This window comes from Musca autumnalis, unplaced genomic scaffold (genome assembly GCF_047663935.1).
Source record: "Musca autumnalis isolate F117 unplaced genomic scaffold, ASM4766393v1 scaffold_2, whole genome shotgun sequence".
Lineage (NCBI taxonomy): Eukaryota > Metazoa > Arthropoda > Insecta > Diptera > Muscidae > Musca > Musca autumnalis.
In genome coordinates, this window is record NW_027411755.1 from 171,350,590 (window position 1) to 171,369,624 (window position 19,035).

Here is a 19,035-nt window from a genome sequence, read left to right on the forward strand (position 1 = left end):
GAACGGCGGCTTACAAACATCTAGACACACTAACTATTATTAGATTTTGTGGTTATCCATAAATATGCTGGCTAATGATGGAGTATGACAGGCTTTTGGTTTGGCATAGGAAGCCAATGTAATAAGGCAGAGTTCAATATTTGATTTCAGTCGGGGCATACGTAAATTGAGTGACCTCTTAACATATATTTTGTTCTAGGTATTTTTGGATTGGAAAGAAAAAATTGTAAAGTATTTTTTGAAAGAATTTTGTCCTTATGTTATAACCTCAGTCTTAGGGTTACAAGGGTGAAAAACCCCAGATATGTTAGGACCAAATCTGTTTTCGGCTGGTTAACACAATAGCTTTCGAAGGGATTATCCTATTTGGTCAGAACTTTTTACTTTTTAGATTAGGATCAGAGATGGTTACAAGTATCAGCCCATACCTTTTAGTACCTCCCCCATAAAAAATTATAAATGTTAGGGAATAGCTCTATTCCTTAGGTAATAGCCCAAAAATCAAAAAACCCAGCGGACATCCTTAGGTAATAACCCAAAATATCAAAAAACCCAGCGGACATTTACTAAAATGCTTGATGATCACGATAACTTACGGACTAATTATCCGATTAAGTATTGAAAGGAGTGACTGATATTGGTCTAAGCTCTACACATCGTAATATTTCTCATACACTTACATCAATTACGAACATAAAATGTGTATGGCATCGTCTTCCGTTAGATACCTCGCAGAAGTTCAAAATGTTCGCTTATGTGCAGTTTAAGGCTGTTCGGGGGTTATTTTGAAATTTTTATCGATTTTAGCCCAACGTTCAACACGTTTTTGCTTTAATCCACGATATAATCATCTCGGATCGTGTAGAAATTATCATTGCGGATAGTTCATACGCCAATACTTAGGGACACACTTTCATCAGGTTTCTTTCAGGTAGTTTCTGTGCTAACGCCTTATTATACCCTCGACCATAATATGGAGGGTATAATTAAATTTGTCATTCCTTTTGAAACACATCGAAATAGTGAAAAATTCTAAGTCGATATAACCATGTCCGTTCGTCCGTCCGTCTGTTGAAATCATGATATTTTATTTAAGATAAACATTTATATTTTGGTCAGAAGTTTATATCACTACTAGGATGTTTCATATTGAAAATGGGCTATATCCGTCAACGTTTTGACATAGCCCCCATAGAACGGTACCTCCCGATTTTCGGTAGTTTAAGGTTTTCACCCCATTGTCTTATCTAAATATCTGAAATTTGTTATTAATTCTTTTTTGAGACTACAAAATTATCTCCAGTAATTTGTCAGTATATATCCACGGTTTGATATAGCCACTTTAGAGCGTTACCTACCGATTTTCGGTATTTTGAAGGTTTTAGCTACATTACTTACAGAAATGTCTGAAGTTCGGTATTTAATCATGTTTTGAGCTATAAAACTTTCCCCCAGAAATCTGTCGGTATATTTCCTTGTTTTGATTTGCCCCTATGGAACGGAACCATCCCTGAAGATCCGTGAAAAATTATTTAGAAAATCCATAAACATAGCATTGTAATTCCAGGAAAAAAAACTTGGGAATCCCTTAAAGGCCACGAAAAAAATTATATGAAAAATCCACGCTTATAGCCCTGAAGGTGCACGAAGAAAATCTTAAGAAAATTCAAACCACAAGTTTTAATCGCAAAAAATATGGTAGATTATCGTAGAAGCATCTTTTTTCCAAATTTTATGTTGTTTCCTTCTCTGAGGTGCCCGCAACATTTTTCTACAGATGTGCTCGCATCGATTCGTTTGAGTTGACTCTCCTAGGCAAATGGGGATATATTTCCTCATATCGTTGAGCATCAGCATGATTTTCCTCTTTAAATACCCTTTTGTTGTTATTTTCCTCAGTCTTCTTATTTTGCCTGTCTGTGGCAAGGAAGAATCTTCCGCTCTATTCAATTCAGCGTCATTGGAGACCATCGTTCGTGATAACCCCTTGACGCTCATGTTTACATAAATTTGCGTCATCTTAAGACAATCACTGCAGACACTTTCCAAACTATGGTAACACTGTCCAAAAAATTAATTTTTTTTCAAAATGAGCCTATTATGAAAGTAGTACTAAAAATATGAGACACCTTGACATCGGTTCGATTTAAGATATCTTGGAATCCGTGCATTTTAGACATATAGTGTCTTTGGCAACTTTAAAGACAAGAGTATGGGGTATATTTGTGTTAAAAATTTTAACCCTCATGCTGTTCATTAAAAGGGTCTTTTTGATCCTTTTTTCGAAAATCGTTCAAAATCTCCTTTAACATGTGTTCGTATCAAATCAAAATATTCTAAAAAATTTTTGGTCATAAAATTTTACTATAGGTCTCAGAATACACCAAATCTGGAATCCCTATAAGGGAAAATACGTTTTAGGGTTAAGTTGGACTTCATCTGAGTTTATTTAAAATTGTGCAACAAAATTTAATTTTCACTATAGGTCACCACAGAAATACAGTCTCTGTTTACATTACGTGTCATGAAAATATCAGTATCAATTTTGCTGAAAAAACGAAAATATTCACCAATTTTTTTAAAGAAAAAAAATTTTCCTTCTTTTTTCGAGTTGATACATGAAAGTAATATGAAACTTGGTTCTAGGTGAAAAGTGTCAAAAGAAGAAAAAATCTACACAAAATTTCACTATGAATTTCTGATTAAAACATGTATCTACGTATAATATTTTCTTAAAAAATTGGGTTACAATTTTATATATTTTAGGATGAAATTATTTGTTTTAATTTTGTACTGTTAATTTTACATAATTCCATACCGAGCCAAAATCTTACAAAATCCTTTGGGGATATTGTTAAAGGAAGAAATGTTCCAAATTAAATTTTACTGTGAGTCTCCAAGATATATGTAACTATAATATATAACATCCTTAGCAGCCCTTATTTTTGATATCGTATTTTACGATTTTTATCCAGATTGTCGTTATTACTGAACACCAAAAATATTTCATCGATGTTTTTTCGTCACAAATACGTCCCGAAGAAGTTGCTTGCTTCATGTAATAAGGCTTTTTTAATATTGATGATGAATATATATTTGTAAAATATAGAAAACCCTGATCGCACTTTGTAAAATTTTTAGTATTTTAAAATAAAATTACGTTCGCAGGATAAGTCAAGGGTACCTTACATTGTATATGAAAATGCGTTGGAGGTCTACGGCTATTGTCTAGTGAATATAAAGATAATATATGAGTTGGGTGCCACCGTGGTGCAATGGTATGCACTCCCGCCTTGCACACAGAAGGTCGGTGGTTCGATTCCCCGGCCAGGCAACATCAAACATTTTTCAACGGTGGCAAAATACCCCTCAGTAATGGTGGCGACATTTCCTGAGTATTTCAGCCTTGTAAAACTTCTCTACAAGTGGTGTCTTTAGACACGCCGTTCGGACTCGGCGATAAACAGTAGGTCCCATATCATTGAGCTAATATGAATCGGGGTGCACTCATTGATATGAGAGAAGTCTCCCTTGTCCCGTATGGGATGTTGTGGAACAATGTTTTGTTTGTTTAATATATGAGTTCTAAGATGCACGATTTTGTCGTGGTCCTTAATAATATATTTAGTGTAGCAGCGCCTTCTTTGTTGAATTTTACGGGCAACTCGAAATAAGAAGGAAAATTTTTTCTTTAAAAAATTGGTAAATATTTTCGTTTTTTTTTCAGCAAAATTGATACTGATATTTTTATGACACGTAATGTAAATAGAAACTTTATTTGTTTGGTGACCTATAGTGAAATTTGACGAAGAATATTTTCGTCTTTGACGTCATCCCTCTTAAAATATCGTTTGTTGCACAATTTTGAATAAACTCAGATGAAGTCCGACTTTAACCCTAAAACGTGTTTTTCCTTTATAAAGATTCCTGGCGATTAGAATAGATCTAAAGATTTGGTGTATTTTATTTTGTAGAATATTTTGATTTGATGCGATCACAACAAAAACAAAAACATTATTCCACAACATCCCATACGGGACAAGGGAGACTTCTCTCATATCAATGAGTGCACCCCGATTCATATTTAGCTCAATGATATGGGACCTACTGTTTATCGCCGAGTCCGAACGGCGTGTCTTAAGACACCACTTGTGGAGAAGTTTTTCAAGGCTGAAATACTCAGGAAATGTCGCCAACATTACTGAGGGGTATTTTGCCACCGTTGAAAAATGTTTGATCTTGCCTGGCCGGGGAATCGAACCACCGACCTTTTGAGTGCAAGGCGGGCGTGCATACCATTGCACCACGGTGATGTCTTAAATTCACGGATTCCCAGATATCTTAAATCGAATATTTCGGAAAGACAAGAAATGGGCGGAATTTGTCCCGCCCACTTTGGTTACTTTCCGATGTCAAGGTGAAAAACGCCGATGCACGTGTCTCATATTTTTAGTCCTACTTTCATAATATGCTCAGTTTTTCCCATCTTTTCTTGTTGTCGCACAGTGTAATTGTTCCACAAACATCCCAGAAGGGACAATGTAGTCTTCTCTCAAGTCAATGAGTGCAACCAGATTCACATTAGCTCAGTGATATGGAAACTACTGTTTATCGCCGATTCCCAACCGCATGTCTTACGACACCACTTATAGAGAAGTTATACATGGCGAAAATACTCAAGAAATGTTGCAATTATTACTGAGAAGTATTTTGCCACCGTTGAATATTTGATGTTGCCTGGCCTGGGAAGCGAACCGCAGACCTTCTGAATGCACCACGGTGGCACCCAAATTGTACTAATCGATAAACTCCTCTCTTCCCACAGTGTTAAGATATTCTCACTTTGCCTGAAGCCACTTAATTTTTCATAATTTTACTTTTGTCCAAAATAATATCGGCTATATTACGTATTTGACGTATGTGTTATACATCAGAAAATTACGTCACATTTCCTGACAGACCATCGTTGACCCAAACAAAACTTTGTGACAGGTTTTGCTAAGACTATGCAAAAATCTTAAATAATTTCAATATATGCTGAAGAAGCATTTATACAAATCTTCCTGTATGCTATTGCATTTTGGCTGCAGTAATGTACAAACCCATTTCAAGGTGTGCTCTGCAGTCTGATAATGAGGCAACAGTTATTCCTCTTGTGTTTATTTTTTTTTGTCTAACCACAAAAGTGGCCGCCACAAAATTAATGGTGTACACCAAACTGGCAAAGAACATTTATCCTAAAAAAAACAACTACAAAATTAACCGATTGACCGACTAAAACCATTTCGTATAAAAATTATATCTAATGAAGATGGAGTTAAGCTGAGAAGAGTGAATAACAAAACCAATTTGAAGAAAAATAGTGAAGTAAATGGAAAGTCTTGTTGTTAACTTGCTATACCCTAAACCCAGCCACAAGGTATTAAATAGGTTTCATTAAATTCGATTAAAATTCTACAGTTTCAACAAGAATGTATATATTACGGATATTCTCTTGTTCACATTTGTAATTATAATGAAAATAATATTTCTCTTGGGGTAGAGGCACTTGCTTGTGTGTTTTTTTAAAGATTTCCTATAGACCACTGTTGATTTTTTAAGCAATGATCATGTATTGACATATCTGGGCATATAGCCAAGCAATTGGGGACATGATGAAAAGTTTATTAGATGCAGCTATTCTATAACTTTAACTTAATGACTGAGTTCCAGACCCAGTTAAAAATTCAGAATTTTTCATTAGTTGTAAAACCTGTCAGGTTAATATTAGCCAGATTTTCCTGATTTTTTTTGGCATGAAAAACTTCTATACCAGTTGTGTTGTACTATATTCGATACAACGTTTGATCTTGTCTACAAAAATGAGATAAGAAATCAATGAGCTCAAAATAGAACCAGACATCTTGTCCCTTGGTTGATGGAAATAGTTTATACTTGTCATATAGTGCATTTTCTATTCGATATAGCCTTACCTGACACCATTCCTACTTGTTTTTTGTTTAATGATATTTTAATATTGCTCTCCACCAAGACCTTTTAGTAGTGTTGGTGGCTTTCAATTTTTATTTAGGTGAGTTGGAAAAAAAAATAAAATTTGCTTAAGCACCTAACCACAGTATGGGATCGGTAGTAAAGAAATCAATATAAACTAGACACGATTTATAGCTGACACCTTTTTCCTCAGTTACTACTCCTCAGTTTGCTCTTCATCAGTTTGTACATCATCAATAAGAACTAAATTCAATAAAGTTGGCTTTTTTCTTTTTTTATGTGCTGAATACGGTAGTTGTAGCCAAATTGTTTCTTTTGTTCTCCATCATCATCATCAAAAGAACAACATCTTTCTAATGTGTTGAGCCTTGTTGGTAAGGCGAAAGAATCAAGCTAAGGTTGAAAGCCACATTTCTTTAATGATTCTAAAGCTGAGATCAATTTTTATGTAAAGATTGTGTTGTTGTTCCCCTTGATTGAAGGAGTGTAAACTTTTGATTGGCGGTGCTTTCGTTTCGTTGGAAAATTATTGTAAATGGTTTAATCTAGTGGAAGAAGCGTTCAGAAGTTTATCGCAGAATTTACATACGAGAAAATAGGCCAAAGGTATAAAATGACGCTAAATGAGCATCGACTATAATTTGTTTTAGAACTAAAAACTATTTCCTACAAACATTCCTGAAAGCACAAGGAAAGAATCTCTCATATCAATGAGATCACGCCGATTCCGTTTAACTCAATGATATGGGACTTCAGTTTAATCGCCGAGTCCATACCACGAGACCAACATAGAACGACAACACTTCGTAAAGACCTTGCACGAAGTTAAAATACGTTGAATACGCGTTAATTTAACACAGTGTCTTCAAAATGCTCTGCGTGTGGACTAGTGGAGAAATCACTCCTTTGGGTACCTCACACACAAAATTTCTACATTTGTTTCCAAAAATACTGGGTAAGGCCACTGATCGAATCGCGTTGAAATGTTAGTAGCAGGTTGTCGCTGTTGTCATTATAATATTTTTTCTACTCGGGGAAGCCAATATTTCCTGAGATATGGTCCCTGATTTTGCACCTTTGTGTAGAAAGATTACAAATTTTTGAAAGTTTGTGGGAATGCACGAAGTGCAATGCTTGAACCATATCGGGTTCTTCCTTCCAGAGCAATTTTAATAGATGGTTGTTCTTGTTTTTGTAGCATTGGGGCTATTTTATCAAAAAATGTGAAATTTCTCGCGAAAAAAGTATGTCGTTGTAATTAGGACGCTCGCGAGGGGTAACAATCTTGACGCGATGCTAGGCTTAAGTTCACAACATTTTTCTAAATGAAGAAAAAAGTGAATTGACCAAGGGTTATCAAATAGTCGACTTGAGTTAGGTGACAATGGTTGCGTAAGCGATTACGATTACGATGGTTGCGTAAGCAGCTGAAGTGGTTAAAGGGCTTGAAGGCAGTCTTACAGGACCGGTGACTATATATGTCGAAGTCAAGCGGCCCACAAGGCTCTCAAGTCAAGGACCATAAATTCAAGAGCTATTCTTGATTGCAGGAGAGCTCTGCAGGATATACACGTTGGGTTCCGGGTCACAGCAACATCATGGGAAACGAGGTAGCAGATGAACTGGCTCGAGGTGGCTCTAGGTTTATCGACTTATCAGTTGATGAAACCGTCCGGCCACCGATGTGTCACTACATCGGCAAACTTCGGGAGTTCTTTAATGAGAAATCTCATCAAAGATGGCTATTGGAACCTGGTTGTAGGGTATCCAAGCCAGTCTGGCCTGTGGTTTCTCGTCGAAGAACTGCTTCCATCCTCTCATTTGACAAGTTAAGGATGAAAATCGCGGTTGGACTTATAACAGGTCACTGCAGAGTGAGATCCCTAACTTCAAAATGGTACGACAGTGGCATTGACTACTGCAGACTATGTGAACATGCGGAGGAGATAGAGACGGTCGAACATCTGCTTTCTAGGTGCCCCATGGTGCAAACAAGGAGATACCGTACACTAGGCAGATATGAGATAGACACTCCGACCTTCCTGTCTAACATAGATCCCATCGTCCTACTCAACTTACACTCAGCATCATCTCTTCACCTCTATCTATCATCTTCATTTCATCAAGCTGCATCAACGCTCTATCATCACCTTCATCGTCAAACATCTAATCAATACACCATCATCTTAAAATCATCATTTCCAGCATCTCAAAATAAGCCTATACAGGATGAACACAATGGACCAACGGTCTCCGAGTGAAGCAGTCATCTATTATAATAGAGGGCTGCGCATCCTTAAACCTAACCTAACCTAAGGGTTATCAATGTTATGATCTCCTACCCTAGACGAAATCCCTTGACGCTTTGGTGTTAAGCGACCACGTGCCTATAGATGTTTTGCATGGTTTGCAGAAGGGAGACTCGTTGATATCAGTGCGCCTCAATAAGTAACAGGTTTAGTTACCAAGACTCTGCCGTGATAAGGAGGCTTTTCCACGTCTGACCTCAGTTCCACCACAATACCTTATGCATATAAGAACTTTTACTAAGAAACCCCCAAAAATCTGAAAATAAATCTTCAACTTATTTAGGTGTGGATGCCTGGATACTCTCTCCTCTATTATGGACATGTGACTGTCGCAGCCAAATTTACCAAATTCAATCTGAATTTGGTATCCCTGCAAGGCTCATTTGGCTTTCTAGAATGACATTAACTGATACTCGGTCCTCAGTTAGAATAGGAAAGAACCTCTCCGAAGAGTTTAGTACCAAAAGAGGTTTCAGACAAGGAGACGGCCTCTCTTGTGACTTATTCAACATTCTGCTGGAAAAGGTTTTACGAGATGCGAAAGTCAAAAGAAGTGGCACAATATATACAAATAGCCATATGTTACTTGCTTAATGCCGATGACATTAACATCATGGGTGATCGGTAACGGAAGTAACTAATACCTTTGCAAAAGTAGAAAGGGAATCTGCTAAAGTGGGTCTGGCGGTAAACGGCGAGAAGACCAAGTCGATAGTGTCGACGCGCAATGCGTTCACAGAGCTCGGACCACCAGTCGAAGTTGGTTCCTGTAATGTTAAGGTGGTAAAAGACTTCGTCTACTTCGGCACCGCCATAAACACAACAAACAACATCAGTTGTAAAATAAAAAGACGAATTATATTGGCCAACAGATGCTACTTTGGCTTAAGTAAGCAGTTTAAAAGCAAAGTCACATCTAATCAAACAAAAACAACGCTTCAAAAAACACTGATACTACCCGTGCTAATTTATGGTTCTGAAGTCTGGGTACTTGCGCAAGCAGACAAGGCAGTGCTTGGTGTGTTTGAGAGCAAAATGCTTCGAAAGATCTACGGACCAATCTGCGGGGAATATCGACGTCGTATGAACCACGAGCTGTATCATCAGAATGAGCGATGATGAACCCGCTAAAAATGCGTATATATACGTGTCACATGGCGGTATTCCAGAAAGAAAAGCAGCAAACAGAGAGAATTGGATATCTTTTCTTAGTTCGGCATATGGAACAAATGTTAGGTAATCGGGCAGCTATAGCTGCTTACTTATAAGTAAGTCTGTCGCAGCAGTTCAAGCTCCTGTGTACACAAAAAAGGGCTACAGTTATGGTCAAGGACAACATCCCGGAACTCGAACTCATAAATAACATCTTAAATAGACAAAGCAGGATTCTTTTCATTCTAATTGACTAGAAAGTTCGCCAAAATTTCAGGAAAGATACTATCCCGGACCACTTTTGGAATAAGTTGTCGTTCATGTCTTCATATCTAACTTTCCATATCCAGTCCAAGGAAGCGGGTTGCTCCGACTGGGTGTGTCCATATAGAATCAGGTGAGAGGTTTGTAGGGTTAGAAGGGCAAGTGAAGAGGTATCTCTTGATGTGTGGTGTTAGTCCACATTTTGGGAATACATCAGAGATGTCAGAGTTGGATTAAGAGAGAAAGATAACTGTTTAGATATAGTACCGATCAACAGATCTATGGGAAATATTTTCACCATGACCTACCATCGAGCACAATGCTGCTCGTTTATTATGGGTGTGCTTGTGTACGGTTTGTTTGGTTTGTCGGTACCTCTGACCTCCAAAAATATCAAAGCAAACAAGTGAACAAAGGCTATAGTCGGGACAATGCCTAACCATGAGCTGTATCATCAGAATGATATCTCTGTGCCTAAGCTTTTCGCTGGTAAACATAGGGAACAATTGGGATAGCTTAGCGTAGTTTGCAATAACTCTGATATTTTGCCATAAATGCCAACACATTTGGCATTAATTTAAAGCTCAGATGGGGTAGTTTCACTATAAAGTTCTCCCCTCGGAATATACTCCGCATTGGAAATAAAATTCCACAAATTGGAAATTGGGATATCTGAGCGTCTTTTCTGTATTTAATATTTGACAATTTTTTGTAATGCAATTGCGATCAATTTAAAGCTCAGAATGTCTTGATTTCTATAGATCACTTTTGTTGAATTTCACCCAACAAATGTAGGATATTCGTCATTAAAATTCGAGAAAAAAACGGTAAGCCATCCTACTTTCCATCATTGTAAATTTGATATTTCCTCTTCCATTGATAGGCTTTGCTTTTAGAATATCCCAATTAGAAGCGGAAATATTAGCATAAGAATAAAACTTTGAATTTTCCTCCACATATATACGATTTTTACCATATCTGACTTCTGCATTTTATCCGTCCATTAATAAAATCAATAGTCTTCTTCCTCTCCCATCAATAGCCATCTTCCCCTCCCATAAATAGCCTTCTTCCACCCCCATCAACCCCCAAAACCTCCATAGACAGGGTTTGTTTTTGGAAACTCCTACTAAAGTGGAGATATTTGCAGAAGCACAAAACGTTGAATTTTGAGGAACTTCCTATTAGCAAAGTTCTTAAATTATCAATTCTCAAGTATAGAACGCCTGTTAGACTATACACTTATAACATGTTTAAGTGCCCTATCTCGATTTATTTGACATATATTGTATAAAAATGACAATTTAAATCGACTGGATTTGCTAAATCCACCATAGTCTAAACGAACTATGGGCCTGTGAAACCTCCTGTTCTCGTGGCAATACGACTTTGGCTAATCCGCAACCAGAAGAGACTAAGAAGGTATCAAGTGGGAATCAAAAGGTAAATCCTATACCAATATGGCTAATTCCCAGTCTACCAGAAAGACTGTGAAGATGCCAAAAAGGGAAATAATGTTCCAAAAATCTACGAGACGGTTTTATTGAGCTCCAGGGTGATGAAGGTTAAGCCACCTCATACAGAGAGAATCAATCCAAAAAAGTGCAAACGTGAGCAGACGGAACAATGATGGGTCTGCGACAGCGTAGACCACAAGTCCGCAGTCGACCAGACCGATACCGAAAGGAGGAATTTATTATCTAATCTAATCGAGGACGTCATCAAAGCTGGTGTACCCTTATGAAGACATGGACTCTAAGGGGTCATCATTACCGACGTTCGTCAAGGACCCGAAACTTGATAAACTTAAAGATTGTAGAATGCGATTGCAAACACTGTCTTCACTGAAAAAACACATCAAGTCTGGTCATCCAACAAAGGTGGAAACACGAGCAGACGGAACAATGATGGGTATGTGACAACGTCAACCACTTCGAAGGCAGCTAGTACGAACAATAAACTAAATCTTGGAATTTATTATTTAGTCTAATCCAGGAAAACAGCAGAAGGTCTCTACGATGACGTAAACTTATAAGACATGGACTCCAAGAAGCCAATACGACCGACGTTCGTTCAAGACGCGGAACTGGATAAACTTAAAGTTTGTGGAATGCGATTGCAAATGCCGCAGTGGGCACAAAACACATCAAATCCGCTCAACCTAGTTTGTTTTGATTAAAGCTTGCTGGCCGAAAACTTCTATCAACAAAATTTGACCTAATATGCAGATGATTTTGAAGATATCATCAACAATATGGAGCCTACTATTAACGCCAAGTCTGAATAGCGTGTCATACGACGTCACTTATAGAGAAGAATTTTTCACGGATGAAATACTCAGGAAACGTAAGCCAACATTATTCGGAGGGGATTTGACACCGTCGACAATTTTGATGTACTGATTAGGGATTGAACCACAGACTTTCTGAGTGCAAGGACGTGCTTACGACTGTACCACGGTGGTTCTTGCACAATTTAAGACAGAGCATTATAATTTGAAAGAGCGGCTTCTATTACTCATAGGATGTTTGTTATTGAAAATGAGCTACATCGCTTAACGTTATGATATACCCCCCATAGAACTGTACCGTCCGATTTTCGGTATTTCCAAGGGTATAGCCTCGTTATTAAACCGAATTGGCCTTAATTTCGTGTTTAGCCTTTGTCGGTAGCATTCATCTTTCCTCCAGGTCCACGTTTTGATATAACCCCCATAGAACGGTACCACCCGATTTTCGATATTTTCAGGGCTTCAACACCGAAATGTTTGAAATTTATTCGGAAAATTGCTAATACAGGGCAATGTTTTGGTATGACATGGTGGCGGAAGAGCTTAGCATGTAGATAAACTAAAGGAAACTAATTATTCCATTTTGCTTCAATACAACTTGTTGTAAAATGTTTGGCTCTTCCGAACTTAACGCTCTTTTACTTGTTGTATAGGCAAGTATCTGCCAGCGAAGCGATACAAATACACCAAGACGACTCCCTCCACCATAATATGGAGGGTATAATTAAATTTTTCATTCATTTTGTAACACATCGAAATATTATACATATATTCTTGATCAGGGTAAAACTCTAAGTCAATATAAACATGTCCGTCCGTCCGTCTGTTGAAATGAAGATAAAGCTCGCAATTTTTAAGATAAAGCTATGTAATTTGGTATGGAAGTTTCTATTAGTATTGAAAATGGGCTATATCGGTCCACGTTTTGATATAACCCCCATAGAACGGTACCACCCGATTTTCACTATTTTGAAGGTTGAGATTTCGGTATTTTGAAGGTTGTGGCCTCAATATTTCACCGAAATTGCTGAAATTTGGTATTTAGTCTTCATTGAGTCTAAAAACTTTCCACCAGAAATGTGTCGGTATAGACCGACGTTTTGTTTTAGCGCCCATAAAACGGTACCCCCCGAATTTCTGTATTTTGAGGGTTAACCACATTGTTTTTCCGAAATTGCTGAAATTTGGTAGTTTTCTTCATAAACGAAAGGAAACTAATTGTTCCATTTTACTAAAATACTACCCGTTGTGGAGGGTATAATGCCGTTCTTACTTGTTGTTGCTTCAACCATTTGAAGAACAGCAAAATGTTTAACAGTGTGTAATGAAATTGATTACTACGGTCGGAGGCAGAGATACCTAGAGTTTCGCATGAAGTTACTCATCCATCCGCTTCAGTTCTCTTATTCTTGATGACGAATGTCAAAACATTTTTTCTTCCTGTTCTAAAGATTTTTGTTTATTTAAGGAAAAAAATATTATTTTTTCTTGGCTTTTCTTCAAATCACTGCCTTTGAATGACCTCCAAACATAAATATTCACCAATCACAGCTAATAATGGCCTGCAAACAACTTTTACTATTTCGCTAGAATTATGGTTATCTGATGGTGTCAAAAACGATTGAATTGGCTATTTGTGCATGGCCAACAATTTTTCAGGAATTTATGACGGCATAGATCATAAGATGCCACAACTAAAAAAACTTAAATGGATTTTAATACAAATATGGAATTACTTTGCGACCCCCTCTTGTAATGTAAAAAAATCTCAAAAGCTGTACTAAGGCCAAAAGCAACAACAATGTAGAAACCCATAAATTAAGGATTTCACATGGAAAGTTCCCTTTAAGAAACTTTTATTGAATGACCATTACTTTGTTATGTCTAAACGAAAATCATATTCTCGTCTGCAAAGAACAACAACCAAAAGAATGAACCTAACCTTACACGAAGATGTATTTTTGTGGTTATATGCATGTATCCATGCATGTGTTTGTACATACCTGAATCAATATCTGTGGCCATTACCGTCACAACAGGTGTTCCAATTGAAACATTCTCATAAATCTCCATTGAATAGCTTATGGGATCAAATACTGGTGGATTATCATTCAGGTCCATAACATTACAGTACACCGTTATGGTATTGGATAAACTTGGTTGGCCATTGTCCTGTGCCTGCACCAGTAAGATGTAATGTTGTATCTGTGGAAAAAAGGTAATAATATCATAAATAAATAATTATACAAATTGAAATGGGTTTTATTTGCATATAAAATTTAATAGAATTGAATTGGATGATTTTCGAGCATGAACTTCAAGGGTTTTCGTCAATAATGGGACCCCTGGAAATTAAAATTGTTCCCCAATAGTTGTAGCCCGAAAACGTAGATCTATGTTCTACATTTGAATCTCTAGGAATGCGATTTTTCTACTATATTTGGAAATCATAATAATTGTTCCACTTGTAGAGAACCACTTCTAGAGAAGTTTTACATGGCTGAGATACTCAAGAAATGTCGCCAACATTACTGAGGGGTATTTTGCCACCGTTGAAAATTTGATGTTACCTGGTCGAGGAATCGACCTTCAGCGTCCAAGGCAGGTGTGCATACCATACACCACGTAGGTGTATGGAACTCTAGGAAACGTAAATCGTTCCAAAATGCCCAGTTGTTCGTTTGTATCAGACTCAAACATGTTATACCCTTTATTACTAACATTCCAACAAAAAATTTAATTGCTCAACAAGCTAAGGAAATCCATGAAGCATTCCAAATTTTCTTTCAAAATAACATTCAACGAAAAAATCCAATTTTTGCAAATATTAAATAAAACACCTTCTTTCTTTCAGACACACACACACAGAAACAACACTTACCTCTTCATAATCCAAACGGGCTGTTAACGTAAGAACGCCCGTTTGTGGATTCAAACTGAATACATCATTGGCCCATTCCGAGATGACAGTGTATGTTACGACAGCATTATTGCCCAAATCTGGATCTGTGGCAGTTATGATGCCAACTTGATAACCACGTGGGGCGTTCTCGGGTATATCAAATGAATAAACGGGTACATCAAATGCCGGTGGATTGTCATTCGTGTCGGTCACCTGTCGCAAAAGAAAATTGAAGGAAGAGAAATACAAATATTATTTAAAAATTATAAAAGAATGAAACATAAAATGAAGTTTCAAATAACTGAAAAGAAAATAATAAAAAAATGTTTTCACGAAAAAAATAAATAAATTAAAAACCGATATTTTAAATTAAAAGTGTGTTTTTATTGCAAACTCAATATGGATCTTAATAAATTGGAGGTACACGCTACACACATAAAGTGGTAAAATAATTTGCTTCAAGTGTTGGTAACTGAAGTATGTACGATGATGATTCCAGAAGTATGCAATAGAGATGGTCGAGAATCTATTTTGCGAGTGTCAATTGAGAGGGAAGTATATTTTGTCCCACATAGATTTGGAAATATATTTGGTCAAAATTTCAGCCGTCATCTGACAACAGAATGAGCCTGATATAGTTTGCAGCGGTAAATATTCTTTTAAAAATCCACGATTATTGTATAGAAAGCTTCTCAAAAATATTCTTTTAAAAATCCACGATTATTGTATAGAAAGCTTGTCAAAAATATTCTTTTAAAAATCCATGATTATTGTATAGAAAGCTTGTCAAAAATATTCTTTTAAAAATCCACGATTATTGTATAGAAAGCTTGTCAAAAATATTCTTTTAAAAATCCACGATTATTGTATAGAAAGCTTGTCAAAAATATTCTTTTAAAAATCCACGATTATTGTATAGAAAGCTTGTCAAAAATATTCTTTTAAAAATCCACGATTATTGTATAGAAAGCTTGTCAAAAATATTCTTTTAAAAATCCACGATTATTGTATAGAAAGCTTGTCAAAAATATTCTTTTAAAAATCCACGATTATTGTATAGAAAGCTTGTCAAAAATATTCTTTTAAAAATCCACGATTATTGTATAGAAAGCTTGTCAAAAATATTCTTTTAAAAATCCACGATTATTGTATAGAAAGCTTGTCAAAAATATTCTTTTAAAAATCCACGATTATTGTATAGAAAGCTTGTCAAAAATATTCTTTTAAAAATCCACGATTATTGTATAGAAAGCTTGTCAAAAATATTCTTTTAAAAATCCACGATTATTGTATAGAAAGCTTGTCAAAAATATTCTTTTAAAAATCCACGATTATTGTATAGAAAGCTTCTCAAAAATATTCTTTTAAATATCAACGATTATTGTATAGAAAGCTTCTCAAAAATATTCTTTTAAAAATCCACGATTATTGTATAGAAAGCTTTTCAAAAATATTCTTTTAAAAATCCACGATTATTGTATAGAAAGATTCTCAAAAATATTCTTTTAAAAATCCACGATTATTGTATAGGAAGCTTCTCAAAAATATTCTTTTAAAAATCCACGATTATTGTATAGGAAGCTTCTCAAAAATATTCTTTTAAAAATCCACGATTATTGTATAGGAAGCTTCTCAAAAATATTCCTTTAAAAATCCACGATTATTGTAGAGAAAGCCTTTCAAAAATATTCTTTTAAAAATCCACGATTATTGTTGAGAAAGCCTTTCAAAAATATTCTTTTAAAAATCCACGATTATTGTTGAGAAAGCCTTTCAAAAATATTCTTTTAAAAATCCACGATTATTGTTGAGAAAGCCTTTCAAAAATATTCTTTTAAAAATCCACGATTATTGTTGAGAAAGCCTTTCAAAAATATTCTTTTAAAAATCCACGATTATTGTTGAGAAAGCCTTTCAAAAATATTCTTTTAAAAATCCACGATTATTGTTGAGAAAGCCTTTCAAAAATATTCTTTTAAAAATCCACGATTATTGTATAGAAAGCTTGTCAAAAATATTCTTTTAAAAATCCACGATTATTGTATAGAAAGCTTGTCAAAAATATTCTTTTAAAAATCCACGATTATTGTTGAGAAAGCTTCTAAAAAATATTCTTTTAAAAATCCACGATTATTGTTGAGAAAGCTTCCAAAAAATATTCTTTTAAAAATCCACGATTATTGTTGAGAAAGCTTCTAAAAAATGTTCTTTTAAAAATCCACGATTATTGTTGAGAAAGCTTCTAAAAAATATTCTTTTAAAAATCCACGATTGTTGTATAGAAAGCTTCTCAAAAATATTCTTTTAAAAATCCACGATTATTTTTTAAAAAAGCTTCTCAAAAATATTCTTTTAAAAATCCAAGATTATTGTGTAGAAAGCTTCTCAAAAATATTCTTTTAAAAATCCAAGATTATTTTTGAGAAAGCTTCTCAAAAATATTCTTTTAAAAATCCAAGATTATTTTTGAGAAAGCTTCTCAAAAATATTCTTTTAAAAATCCAAGATTATTTTTGAGAAAGCTTCTCAAAAATATTCTTTTAAAAATCCACGACGGTTATTTTGAGTAAACTTTTTAAAACTATTCTTTAAAAAACCCACGATTCAGTTAGCCTTAAAAAATCCAAGATTTTTTCATTTGTCATTACATTTACCTAAATTTGTTTTGTTGTGATAGGGTGATTGTTTCGTTTAGTAACAACAAACAACAACAATAAAAATTTTGAATTCCTATTTAGAATTTTTTTGCAAAGTGATGCGTGTTTGAGGTTTCACTTTTGGCATTATTTTTTTAGTATTTTTTCTTCTGTTGGCAGTAAAGAGAACTTCGTTTTGAATGCTCCGCAACAGCAGCAGCAGGAGAAGAAGAAGACTAAGACGAAGTAGAAAAAAAGGTGGAAACAGCTGTCATTTTGTATTCATGTCACGCATGCGTCTGCCAGACATTGTTGAGACTTGTCTGGATGGTGGAAGTGTTGTCTTACAGTTGATTTATAAAGAAAAACAACTGCAACAACAACAAAAATGGCACTGGCTCAAACAGATTTGCTGCTTTTGCTCCTTCCACCATCATCATAATCATCATCGTTTACTTTAAGTTGAACAAAAGAAAAAGTGTTAACAAAACATTGAACAAAAAAATGTATTTTTGAAAAACAAATTTGAGTTTTTTTGTTGTTTGATTTTGCTTTTGTATTTGTTCGATGGTGGGGTCCAGGAAAATTGTGTGGCTGGTTGTCTGTCTGCCAGACACTTAAAGTTATACAATAAATACTTAACAAAATAAAACGAACTGCCAAACTAGGCAGTTTTGCTGTTGTTATGATAATTTTGTTCGGTGTAAACAGTTTAGTAGTCTCTGTCTTTCCGTCTTCTGACTGGCTGGATGGCTGACTGAATGTCATAAAGGGTTTGGTTTTCATAAATTCTAAATATGTTTTTGTTATGTGTTTTCAACAGTAACTTTTGTTAACATTGCCTTCTCTGTGACTGAGTGAATCATAGCGCAAGCCAAGGTAACTAAAATAAGTTGTTCCATTGCATTGATGTTTTCCAGAGCTAGCTACAATAGATTCTTATTATTCCTTTGGGTCCTATGACAATATGGTGTAACTATTTAAGTGTGTTTGAGTTTTATTTATTTTTTTGTGAAGCTTGCCGTCATACTCATTACGTGTGTGGGTTAAATTTTATAACTCACCGGATTCGTGTAGCCTAATATATTTGAGATTATTAGAAAATATATTGTTTGTGCCTGTCCGGTTCGTTTTCTTCTCATACAAAAGCATTTGATTTATTAGATAAACTCAAAAGCTTCTGATGAACGTGTGGCTTATGATTAACATTTTCAATATACAAAAGCATAGGCAAAATTTATATGTATGTACCCATGTTTTCCTATGAAAAGAGTTCAGCCACCTAAAAAGCCAAAGAATTTAAGAATCTTAAAAAATATAGAAATAGATTGCAATGTAAACATCATACTTAGTGTGTGAGAAATAAGGATTGAAAATAGATGTATGCCTTATTCCTCCTCTTTTAGGTCCATGAGAACTATTTTTATCTGTGAATTTTTAAAATATAATATGCAAAATAACACGTACATTCTTGTTTCTTCACAATATACA

The 19,035-nt window shown here is 35.3% G+C and overlaps 1 protein-coding gene across 1 annotated transcript in view; it reads right to left on the reverse strand.

Annotated features, from left to right (window-relative positions):
• The window catches only part of LOC141394849 (cadherin-related tumor suppressor-like), an 869,985-nt gene that overhangs the window by 107,240 nt on the left and 743,710 nt on the right, over positions 1-19,035 (reverse strand). The window contains exons 5-6 of the mRNA XM_073969866.1: positions 14,888-15,121; positions 14,010-14,211 (exon numbers count right to left, since the gene is read on the reverse strand). Coding sequence (XP_073825967.1) covers positions 14,010-14,211; positions 14,888-15,121 — 436 coding nt within the window. The remainder of the gene's footprint in view (positions 1-14,009; positions 14,212-14,887; positions 15,122-19,035) is intronic.